A 12309-nucleotide genomic window follows, 5' to 3' on the forward strand; every position below is an offset into this window, starting at 1 on the left:
GGATTGTCCCCATGCCCAAATGCACGTCTTCACCATGTACTCGTACTTCCATTTGACTCCTCATCTCCAACATCATGATCATCATGTTCTCCATAGATAATATCATGCCAGTAATTGGCCGGATACTCGTTGCCATTCCGATCCCAATACCGCCTCGGCACATAATGTTTCTCGGACCCTTCCCCCCGCCCCGCACAGTACTCCACTCGACTCCACGTCCCCATGTCGGGAACGGTATACTTGCGTTGACGGTAATCGTATCTCTCCCCGTCTCCCCGACGGGCCCAGGGCAATTCGATCTTGGGCTTTGATTTGGATCTGGAACTCCTGTTCGAGATAGAAACGGGAGCGGCAACGGGAGCAGTAGAAGAACCTGCAGAGCCAGAGGTAGAACCTGCACTGGGGCCCCAGGCTGCGGAGTTTGCATTGCTGATAGACTCGAATGGCGTGGGCTCGTGGTCCCAGCGATCCCAATTTGTTCTATGAGATCGTCTGGTCCGGGCTGAGGGCGTGCTTGAGGGCGTAGTTGAGGGTGTGAGTCCTCTCGCTACAGATGAGGATCTAGATGTGGATGCAGACGATGGGGATTTGGTCTTCTGGCCAATGACACCGACGTATATGTCTGGGCCTTTGTTCGTGAGGACATCGCGGAGGCGCCAGCGGCGTGGCCAGCTCGATGGATTTCCTGGTCGGGGATCTTTGGGCCAGATCCAGCCCAGGGTCTGGTTTTGTCGTGCCATTTTTCTCTTCTTTTGCTTTTGCTTTTGCTTTTGCTTTGGGCTGTGGTTGTGGCTTTCGTATACCAGAGAATAGAGTGGCAGGAAGATACAATTGAATAATTAAAGATGTCAATGAGGCTTGATCTGATCCGAATTGGTTCGCTGGGGAGTTCGGGACTTGATATAGCAAAGGAAAATATGAGTGTTTGATTCTTACAAAGTCTTTGCTTTAATTCTGCAGGATCAATTGTGTTTAGACATTTCAATCTCAAATGGAGGTTTCTTTCTTTCTTTCCTTCTATCTCTTTCATTTGTTCTTCTTCTTTGAGTCTTTCTGGTGTACAGAATTCGCCGTGTAACAGCCCAAATACCTAAGAGTGACTATTACTCAAAGTAAATGGATATTGAAGTGTATGCTTATTCTACTAGATACCCGTGGTCTCACAAATGACAATGCCATCTTTCAATGTAGGTGAAACCTACCCGTGACATGAAAGACATAGAACTTCTGTGTCATGACTTGCAGCTGGAAAGGCTGTCTTGCTTGAAAGAATGCTGAAAGTCTTTACACAATGAACAAGGAGGCTCTTCATAACGGATCAATGGTATCAAGCTGGAATCGAGTGGCAGGGGTTAAGATTGTAAGAGTTTTGCGATTGGAACAACTGGATATCATGCCTGCCTGGGAAAATGAAGAGCAGATTATTTAGAGAACGTCTACTAGTAGTCTATCCTTTGGATTCATACTTGACTCTGAAAATAAAACACATCGGTTTTAAAATGTAGTAGATACCAGTCTCATTCGACATTACATTGTAATGACTATTAAGTAAAGTACTATGTAAACAGGATGCAAAATTTTTCCAATGAAAAAAGGGGGACAATCAAAAACTTCAAACCAAAAAAAAAAAACACAAATGCAGTCCCTAATATATCCGAAAATCCAAACGCCATTTTCTTGCTATTAATCATAATGTTTCGCTTTCAAGAAATGGACAACGCCTTAAATGAAAGAATATATCCATAAGAATTTCATGTCGCTCTGGCCCTGCCTTGAATGGGCTTAGAAGGCCAAGAAGCCAAAGTTGCCCGCAAACCACGTGAAGGAGAAGACTGTGATCATGGCCATGCCGACGGCGAATTTGAGGCCTTGGCTGCGAATGTCGGAGATAGCACTGTTACAAGTGACACAGAAGTATCCTAAGGGGTTGTCAGTTGGGTTCATTGGTAAAGATAATGGAGAATGGAATAGGGCGAGGGCTAATGAAACATACCGTTAAGTGGTGTGGCAGATTGAGGGAAGTACATTCCAAAAGAATATCCGGTATCTGAGCCGAGGTAGCCAGCACTGGCAGTGTCGGTGAGAGACTTGTCGGAGTCATAGACGAAGAGCGTGTAGCTTGCTGTGAGCAGCGGGATGGTGGCGGTCTTCTCGTAATCGCCGGTATCCCAAATGGCGGTTCCAGTGGCTTCCATGCTCATGTTCTTGGTCAGGGTATAGGTAACACTGTTCAAACTGCAGGATGCCACGACGTCCACGGCAGTAGGGGAGACGGTGACAGATGTGTAGTTCCAGACAAAGGTGATGTTCTGGCCGATCTTGTAGTAGGTGGTCGAAGTTGAGTCCGGGGTGAGCATGGAGATACCACCTTCACCAGCAGCGGCGTTAATCGAGACCGAGGATGTGGTGGTGTTGCTAGATGCCGTTGTCTTGGTATTTTTGGATGTACCAGTGGTGGTGGACCCGGAGGTGGTGGACCCAGAGCTTGTACCGTCACTGGCGGTGCTAGTGTCTGAGTTGGTGTTGGTCCCACTGGAGGAGGACGTGGAAGTGGTTTTAGAAGCGACTGTGGTGGTTTGTTCGGATGTTGATGCAGTAGTTGTCTCGTCTAGGGGGATTAAGTCAGCTTAGTCTTAGAGCGTGATGAGAGCGGACCAGAGGTAGATGTACCTGCGCGTCTTTCCAACATGCCACCTCCGAATACCTGTCCATAGTTGGACCAGGGCCAAGCCGAGGCGATCGTCCCCAGCAACAAGAACGTATACAAAATACTCAAGATGAGCCGCATGATGACGGTAAATGTGAATGGTAGCAGGCGGTTAAGAAAGAGACTAGGCCTGGGAGCAGATGGGAAGTCTAAGGTCCCCCTGATTGGAATCGAACGACCGAATCAACAACCCCTTGCACCGATGAGCAGCGTGGAGATGGCTGTCGGTGATTGTCGAAAGGTCACGGCCTCGGTCTATTGTGATGTCTGCAAAAGTTCTTTGGCTTTGGCCGGGGGTTGCCGAGGAAGTGAATTGATGAAGAAGCAAGCGATTTAGACGAAGTGGAGGGAGCAAAATTGTCAGGGCGATCTGGTGGACCCTGGATTTCTGTCGATCACGGAGGAATGTGTGGATTTTGTGGGGAGAAGCGAAAGATGAGAAAAAGACCAACGACCAAGACGCAAGCAGCAGCGACAGATTGCAGTCAAACGAGCGACGTGAGCAAATAGCCTTGGGAAGTGAAAGAGAATTGAAGGTCGTTGAGGCCGAAGGGAAAAAGGGCGTTTGAAATGTATTGCGGGGCTAAGCCCAACTTGGCCATGGTGGCTGTTCAGGCGTGTGAGACATCAAGCCTATTTATAAACTCCATTGGAGATTGAACCACACATGCCATAATGGCATCTTGTACTTTATATATGAGAAAAAAATATCTTTAAATTCAAGTATAAGGAATATAATCTAATTTGCTATTTTCTTCATGTGTAATGTGAGAAGTGTTGGACCCTGAATGTACATTATCAATGCATAAGTGAAATGTCCTCGGGAATAAATGCTATTGACCCACCCTCGGTAAATTCACCAAGTCAAACAGATCAATTAATTTTCACTAGGACATGTAGTAGGAATAGGTATCAATATGAAAATTATGAAGCCTTCTTTTTTCTCTCTCTCTTTTCTTCTTTCCTGTTCTCCTTAGAACACAGCTTTATTCTTTGTTTGTTTTGGTATTGTAAGTCCTGGTGTTGGCAGAATGCTTTATCAGCTGTAAATATGGTATATAGCCCCTCTACTACTTGGGTAGTATTACGTTAGATTTATCGGTATTTGTTGTTGCAGTACATGATTTCGGATACTCATAAAAACAATCAGCTAATCGGGATTTAGATATGGTCAATCAAAGGAAATGGAGAAGAAGAAAAGAGAAATAGTAAGATAGCACTCACCGATACGATTTTGCAGAGCCTTCAGGTATCCACAACCTTGGAAGATAAATGTGGCCCAGATGAGGTCTCCAATGGCTACGAAAACAATGGTGCTGAATTTTTTTCTAAACATTTGAAGTGAGAAAAGAGTGATATTGGAATGATATCTGCCTGAAAAGTCTGGCAAGCTTGGAGATTCTTCATCACCCACCGAGGAAAGCAATGAGAAGATAAAACATTTGAACACTACATGTAAATAAAATGAAGATTCAACATAGAGACAGAAGAACCACCTGGGAAACCTTGAAACAATTCTCCAGGGCCGTGCACTTGATTTCAAGCCTTACGTTCACGATTAAGGCAACATTTGAAGTTGTTCTCTTACCTACTTAGGTAGGTAGCTTCCATGTAGGTACCTACCATATATGTAGTACTGGAGGCATGGAGAGGGAAAAGGTCAATTGATCAAAATATATTATCATTAAACTCCAGTCTATCCAGTATTTGACCAGGATCGCAGTGAATGTACAGTCGTGAAAGAAGCCTCTTCATCATCATAACCAAGCGGGTTGGAAAAAAAAATAGCATTACAAACTCCAAGGATACGCCCCCTAATCGATTCTAGGATTCTAGAATTCTAGGAAGATGCCTGGAGTTCGACCTTGTCGCAACCGGTATAGCTGCCAGTTTGAGCAAGGTTGACATAGTAAAGGGCGTCATCAGTGCAAGCTAGAAAAGTACAAGTCAGCCTCCGAAAGCTTTTACAACAAAGGACCAAGCCTTGGATCAATATCCAAAGAAGAAAGAAATTAGACTTACCGAGCCAGCCACCCCAGTTCTTGTTTGAGGTCTCCAGGTCGCCATCACTGGCAAATCCGAAGCCGGTGCTACCGGTTGTGGGGCTCACGCTCACTTCGACAGGCGCCTTGCGATCTTTAAGAGACGGGAGATCTGTTAGTTTACCCTGGAAATCAAGGTGGCGAACGATCCAGGTTTAAAGAGTAACTTACCATCCTCGGAAACGAGTGCAATGGCCCACGGTGCGCCATTCTCCGCCTGGTACCGCACCGTGCCGTTCGAAAGGTAAAATGTGGCAGCGTCGCTTGCGCCGCCGGTGAACACCGCCAAACTGTTGAGAGGGCCGGTAGACTTGGTGGTGAGGTACAAGCCGTTCAAACTGCTGTTGGAGGCACCGGTTGTCTGCAGACTGAAGGTCTTGGTGACGGGGCCAGCGGTGGCGGTGGCGGCCAGGAGAGCAAGAGTTGCGAAGAACTTCATTTTGAGCTGTGGTTTGATGATGGCAAAGAGAACTTTTGATGGAGAGAGGGAAGAGCGAAAGCAAAGGGTGTCCTGGAGTAAATGATAATAATTACAAAGATAGAGAAGGTGTTATTGGGGGGGGGGGAAGGCGCGAGGTATTTAAGCGTGAAAGGGCGATGGGGGATTGCGAAAAGCTGGAAAATCGTGTGGAGAAACGCGCCACCGAGTGGGTGAACTTGTGAGGATCCGCGATCGTGGGTTCCCTGGGCTGGAGATCTTTAGTGTAAAGCGGGCAGTTCTGTGGTTGGTACTGAATTATTCTTGACGATATTGTGAGAGATCTGCAATTTTTTTTTGTACAGTAACTGGCCGGCTATCTTTATAGGTTGGCAATAATGATTGAGTTTGATGCATTTTGTCTTTGAAGCTGCAGGTCCACCTGCGTCGTCACAAGTCGAGTCAAGGGGATCTGCCACATCCTTTCATCTTAGTCCTCGCTAGTGTCGTACAGCGTAGCTCGTCTGCTTGAATTCTTTCGTTCAAATGGGCAGCTTTCTCCAGTGAGTGGGGTATGGCCCTTTGCCCCCGTCACTAGTTCCAAGTTGCTCACCAATCAAAGTAGAAGACTCGATGCCGATCATACCCACTCATGGATAAAGAAACAAACAGCACCCGAGACAGATGTCATTGAAAAAGCTTTGAAACGTGAGGGGCGATCATATCAGGTGAAAAAAGGAAAGATTGCCTAAAATAGCATCAAAAGGATTCGGTCATGAACAAAAAAGCGATGATGATGGTTTGTTCAATAAGATGAAAAGCCATGAACATGCAGCACTTGGTCGTAAAGTACGTAACCATGGGTTTCATCCGCAATGCAGACCCCTGAACCCTTGGCCGACGTACTGATGTGATTCGACCCACAGAATTTCCAAGTTACCCTTGGAATTGCTGAGAGTATTCTTTTTCTTGGAGATGAGCCGTGTGATGTTCATCTTTTCATTTTGATCATGCCGATAGTTCCATGGACGGACAGCGATCTTGTCCGAGGAAACCAGGGAAAATAGCCTGTACCGAAACAGATCGAACGCAAAGACGCAGCAAGGAAGATTGAAGACAGCACGTGAACCAAGCCGATACTATCCGAGTGGGAAATGCCTGGCTAGAATGCTTCCCATCTGGATTTGGGGGAAACAATTGATTGAAGAGATGCAAGCCAAGATGAAGCTTATGGCGAAGTTGTATTGAGAGTAAGGGACTGTCTCACAATAAATACCTACATTTACCAGTAGGAATGAAATTTTACCTATTACAGTTTGTAGTGTATGTACATGCCATCTGGAAGTTGTGTCTTAGCATTCAATGTTTGAATTAGGTTAATAAGGGACCTAAGTCACCCATTTGGATTTAAAAATTTACACAAGCTATATAAAATGCCTCCATTACGAGTAAATCAATGATGAAAAGTTCTCCACTGTAAATACCTCTGCAGTAAGCAGGAAAAGCGGAGAGACGATGATTCATATACAACCAGCAGAATTAACCCCGGATGTCCCACCGCCTTCCTAAATTGACACTGTCACATGATTTATCTTAGTATGTATTTATCATATCCATTAGTCATCCGCATAAAATCACTGAATAACTAACTAGTAATGTCCGATCTGAATGGGTCACATATACTAGTAGTTTGAACTTGACATCTCTACAAATCTGTTTGGTTTTGACTCTTTGTGTTTTCAAATTCTCCTAGTACTTTTGAACAGCTATGTTGGTCTTTCATAAATTTCCTGAGATTCAGAAGAAATTTTTGAAACCCAATATAAAGGGCAATCTTGGACTAGGACCAGGCCCACAACATCTCCAGATTCTATGACGACGATCTCAGCCAACGATGTTTCCCTTCATGAATGAGACAATGAGCGTCGATGAAGCGCAATTGATAGAAATTTGGCAAACGACCCTTGAGAAAGGGCCATTTATAAGGGAATACATTTAGACATTCAGGCTGCGACGCTTTGGCTACAAGTTTGGCAGTTGGGTATGCAATGACGCGACGATCTGAGCGACACGTCGCCGAGGAGACCACAATCCTCGAGTCGTGAGATCACCAAATTCAGTACGGAGTAGAATCCATTGCACTCATCCTGGTCAAGTTGTACAGAGCATTTCATAGTGGTAAAATCACGCGGGACAGGTTCTTTGATCAATGGCTTCATGACGATCGCTTTTTCCCTGTCAAAAGCTAGATCGAGATTGAGCGAGGATTGAAGTTCAAGGACTCCCACTTCCCACAACTTTCTTTTCCCCCTCTTCCTCTCCCCAGATATAAATCGGGGATTTTTATGTACTTCTGGGGTTCTGGATTCTAGTCGCTTGGACGAGTTTCCTTCCCTCTTATATCTCCACTGGTTTTGGGGTCCTTTTTTTTTTCTATCTCCCCTTCAGGTAGTTCTTCTCTTCGCCGAAACCACATTCTGGTCGGTGTCTACGTCGGTGGCAGACCCGCCCCCTCCAATTTCCTAATCCTCAACCCGAAGTTCTCAAGACTTCCGATGATGAGGCGCTGGGCAAATTAACCTTCACATCCCACCAACCCCCCAATCGCTCCTACCGCAGGGACCCAAGGGACCTACGGCCTCCTTGTCTGCGATCGCGCTTCTCGCGTGTGTTTGTGTCTGATCCCCCCTCCCGCACTCCCCACGCAATCCCCCCCCCAATCGCATTGTGGCTGCCACACGGTGCACGACGACGCCCAATCCTCCCATTCCAGTTTCCCTCCAAAACTACGTCAAATCTCCGATCGACATAGAGTCGAGACTTCTCGTCCAGCATGGATTCTAAATGGCAACCCTATCAGGATCCCCTGATGGGTCGCCCCGCGCAGTTCAATACCGGATTGGCTGCTCATCCCCAGCAGGCCTCGAAGTACGGTCAGCCACCGCAGTCACAGCCCCCCGTCGGATACACCTACGAGAGTTTTCAAACTCCTGGCAACAACCCCAAGGCTCCTTCCACCGGCCGAAACTCCAAGCCAGTATCTATGGCGTCGTCTCCTACCGCCACGCCACGTAGTCGGGATTATGTCACCGATACCGACACCAATATGGAGGACGCTGACCCCTACAACCGCGCCAAGTATCCATCCAGGCCAAACAATCACACTCGCGCTTCATCTCAATTCCTTGCTCAGACCGAAGAGTCTTCGGCCGCTCGTAGGTACTCGCCGATGAACGCTCTATCGCCGCCCATGTCATACCCAACCAGCCCCGGGAAGCAGGGCTCCTACTTCTCGCCCTCTAACCAGTCGCGACGGTCGCCGGGCCGAGCGGGAGACTACTCGTCTCCGCCGCAAGGTTACCAATCGCCGCCCTGTGAGTGATCGGTTTCTCTTGATGTGCGCCTTGCGGATTTCAACTGCTAACCTCTTATGAACAGCGAACCGCGCCCCTAGACTTCCTCCTCTCCAGGCCTCCGATCTCAGCCCCGACCAGTATTTCCCATCCTCCGCAGGCTCTCACCTGGGTAGCGCATTTGCGCCCGAATCTCGATCCACGCGATCCGGCTCCCTGCCGTCTCAAACCCCGGGCCGAGGTCCAGTCCCCAAGTTCCAGAAGATCAAGTCGGTGCAGGATCTCCACCCTCGGGTTCATGCCCAACCGGCATATCGGCGTGCAAACCCTGAAGGAGGCTTCATAAGTGTAAGTGATCTGCTATGTATCCCTGCTTCCGGCTCAACAACTTACCCTTCCTAGCCGCTCCATGCCTTGACCAGTCACCTACCTGCGACCTACCGCATCTGCAACCCGAACTTCAACTACGAGTCGTCCAGAAACCCGCGCCGTGTTCTTACTAAGCCAAGCAAGGGCACCAAAAACGATGGCTATGACAATGAGGATAGTGACTATATTCTCTATGTGAACGACATTCTCGGTAGCGAGGAAGCTGGCCACAAGTACGCTTTCTACGTTCATTCCTCTCCAAGGCTCTAGTTTTGACCATTCTCTTGCAGGAACCGTTATCTTATCCTCGATGTATTGGGTCAGGGCACCTTTGGTCAGGTCGTGAAATGCCAGAACCTGAAAACACAAGAGGTTGTGGCGGTCAAGGTTATCAAAAATAAGACTGCCTACTTCAACCAGAGTATGATGGAAGTCTCTGTTTTGGATCTGGTATGTTCTCTCATCATCTATAACTGACAGTGATTTCCCCGGCGCTCACTAACCCAACCTGTCCCACAGCTAAATAGCAAATACGACAAGAATGACGACCACCACCTCCTTCGTTTGAAGGACACCTTCATCCACCGCCAGCATCTTTGTCTTGCATTTGAATTACTTAGCGTTAATCTCTACGAACTTATCAAGCAGAACCAGTTCCGAGGACTAAGCACAACTCTTGTTCGCGTCTTTGCCCAGCAGCTGCTGAATGCCCTGAGTCTCTTGAGCAAGGCTCATTTGATCCACTGTGATCTCAAACCAGAAAATATTCTCTTGAAGAAGTGAGTTCAAAAGTTTCCAGCATACTCTTGACCCCACACTTTACTGATGTTTGTATAATCAAAATAGTCTTGAAAGTCCAATTATCAAGGTCATTGACTTTGGCTCTGCATGTGACGAGCGCCAAACTGTTTACACATATATTCAATCACGTTTCTACCGTTCGCCAGAAGTTCTTCTTGGTCTGCCGTATGTCACTTCAATTACCAAATGCATTTTTCTTGTGTGAATCTCTTCCGCTAACTGGACTAGATATTCATCCGCCATCGACATGTGGTCTCTCGGGTGCATTGTCGTCGAGCTCTTCTTAGGGTTGCCCTTATTCCCAGGCTCTTCCGAATACAACCAAATCTCTCGGATTGTCGATATGATGGGCATACCTCCGACCTGGATGCTGGAGAACGGTAAACAGTCAGGCGAATTTTTTGAGAAAACGCAAGATGAATATGGTCGACAGGTCTACCGTCTCAAGACTTTGGAGCAATACTCACGAGAGCATAACACCAAGGAACAGCCCAGCAAGAAGTACTTCTCTGCCTCAACGTTGGAAGAGATCATCCGAAGCTACCCCATGCCGAGGAAAAACATGAAGCAAAACGAAGTTGAGCGAGGTATGTTTCCATCTCCTTTAGCTTTCTTAATTTGTCGTTGACTGACTAACAATGCACAGAGTTGAACAACCGCGTTGCGTTTATCGATTTCGTGCGTGGTCTGCTGTCCATCGATCCCCTTGAGCGATGGTCACCCCAGCAGGCCAAGCTACACCCGTTCATTACCCAGCAGAAGTTCACTGGTCCATTTGTCCCCCCAATGAACTTGAAGTACTCAACTCTCAACAAGACCGTTGCGCCAGGCGTCCAGCAACAGCAGCAAGCAGAAGCCACCAGCAAGCAGAGAGCAGCTCAGGTGGCGCAGGCGCAGCAGTCTGTGCAAGCCCAAGCTGCGTACCCGATGCAAATGAACCCATACCAACAGCACACCCCGACCCATGCCCAGCCTCCTCCTCCTCCACCGCCACCCATGTACAATGGAATGTATCAGCAGCAGACCGGGGCACCTCCACCGCCTTACCCCACACAACCTCCAGGCTACTCGAGTCATCAGATGGGTATGATGCCAGGTCCAACTCCGGGTCAAATTCCCCCACAACAACAACAACAACAGTATGGTCAAGGACAGAGTTTGTACGCGCAGGCGACAACGAGGGCCGGTCGTCAACGTGCATCAACCATCGACCCGCAGGGTGGGGGCATCCCTCCAACTATCCAACGCGTGGCTAGCCACTTGGATCCTAACGCCCCGATCCGCTTACAACCTAGCCCTGCTTACTATCCCCCTCCTCCTGATGGTTATGTAGACGCCAATGCCCAGCGACGTCGCGGTAGCCGGGCTGGGGGAAGTAGCAACGGCAGTGGAAATGGCAATGGAAATCAACGAAACCGAGACTTCATTCGCACCCTTGAGGATGGGGTGATGGGCGAGTATATGGGCCAAAACCAGTGGCACTAAAGGGGCCCTGAACAGACACCTTGAGCACTACCGAAAATGAACAGGTGCTTTCATATGGTGTCTTGGAATCTGATTTACTGGTTAAATTTCTTTTTCTACAGTCAAGCATCTACACGCCCGGTGCGTGCGCCCGTGCCAGAGCGCCGTTCCAATGTCTTCTCGTGTCTGATGCAACTTCTGCTTGACTCACCCACCCCCACATCGTCCCACTATGCTCCCATAAATTGACCAGCCTGGCAAATTATTCCTTTTGGCTCGAGTCCTCGGTTGATGGTCCTCCATGGGTCGGCTCTTGTCGTCTTGACTTACAAGTGACTTGGATCTATCTGAAAACAGACATTGGGGCTGAGAGAGAGAGAGAGAGCGTGTGTTCAAAAACAATGCTTTTTCTATTTATTTTTGATTATCGATGTAGCATTGTGTCGAATTCCACGATCATTTGCACTATGATGCAGTGACCGATCCAACGTGGTTATGATTCTGTATTTACCTTCCTGGCCATGATCATGTCGCTACCTTTGTTTCTTGCTATCTTTGCCCTGCAAAATGATTTGGATTTGTCGATCGGGTCGGCTTACCCACGACTACTGTTACAAATCTTTTTATTCTTTGTTGTTTTTTATCTTGTTCCTTTTAACTTCGTTTTCTTCATTCGGCATAGCCTGGAGTATGAAAGAACATACCCCCCGTTTTCTCCCCCCTTTTTGCTTGTCTCAGTAAGCTCTTATTTTCCCATTTTGCTTAGGGAATGACCTTGCTATCTTTTTATTTTTTTCTTTTCTTTTCCTTTCATTTCAATTTTTTTTTTTCTGTACTGTACTTGAGATACATGATGCGTGTTACGTCTCCAAGAGTTTTTGTGTCGAATACTATGTTCAGTTTTGGGGGCCTTTGATGCTGTGGGACTTGCATATGAATTTTGAAAAACAGATACCATTACTTCTTTTCTAGGGCGAAAAAAAGAGATATTATATATAGAGTCAATCATAGCCGTTTGATCTTGTTTTAAGCCTACTAGTACTTACATGTAGTATAAACTTATCATCCCATTCTATACTTGTAGTTCGACTTGGAAGGGGAAATAGGGATTCGGTGGCGCTAGTCCCGATCGGGTATGGACAACCCCTCGCTTAA

The 12309-nt window shown here is 47.3% G+C and overlaps 4 protein-coding genes across 4 annotated transcripts; 1 reads left to right on the forward strand and 3 right to left on the reverse strand.

The window, feature by feature from the left end:
• Positions 1-29: 29 nt before the first annotated feature.
• N7466_005091 (uncharacterized protein) lies at positions 30-740 on the reverse strand (the record flags this gene model as incomplete). Its single annotated transcript, XM_057164488.1, has 1 exon — positions 30-740. The coding sequence occupies one exon, from the start codon at positions 738-740 to the stop codon at positions 30-32; it is 711 nt and encodes a 236-aa protein (XP_057023169.1).
• A 1042-nt stretch (positions 741-1782) lies between these two features.
• Positions 1783-2788, reverse strand: N7466_005092 (uncharacterized protein; the record flags this gene model as incomplete). The annotated part of the gene is made up of 3 exons (XM_057164489.1): positions 1783-1919; positions 1994-2608; positions 2671-2788. 3 exons carry the CDS (start codon positions 2786-2788, stop codon positions 1783-1785), a joined length of 870 nt encoding a protein of 289 aa, XP_057023170.1.
• Positions 2789-4547: 1759 nt separating this feature from the next.
• Positions 4548-5188, reverse strand: N7466_005093 (uncharacterized protein; the record flags this gene model as incomplete). Its single annotated transcript, XM_057164490.1, has 3 exons — positions 4548-4639; positions 4730-4861; positions 4921-5188. 3 exons carry the CDS (start codon positions 5186-5188, stop codon positions 4548-4550), a joined length of 492 nt encoding a protein of 163 aa, XP_057023171.1.
• A 2812-nt stretch (positions 5189-8000) lies between these two features.
• N7466_005094 (putative protein kinase Yak1) lies at positions 8001-11175 on the forward strand (the record flags this gene model as incomplete). Its single annotated transcript, XM_057164491.1, has 8 exons — positions 8001-8541; positions 8606-8868; positions 8923-9122; positions 9180-9339; positions 9409-9668; positions 9736-9855; positions 9919-10277; positions 10337-11175. 8 exons carry the CDS (start codon positions 8001-8003, stop codon positions 11173-11175), a joined length of 2742 nt encoding a protein of 913 aa, XP_057023172.1.
• Positions 11176-12309: the final 1134 nt, after the last annotated feature.

This window comes from Penicillium verhagenii (assembly GCF_028828195.1).
Source record: "Penicillium verhagenii strain IBT 33310 chromosome Unknown utg000005l_segment0_segment0, whole genome shotgun sequence".
NCBI lineage: Eukaryota > Fungi > Ascomycota > Eurotiomycetes > Eurotiales > Aspergillaceae > Penicillium > Penicillium verhagenii.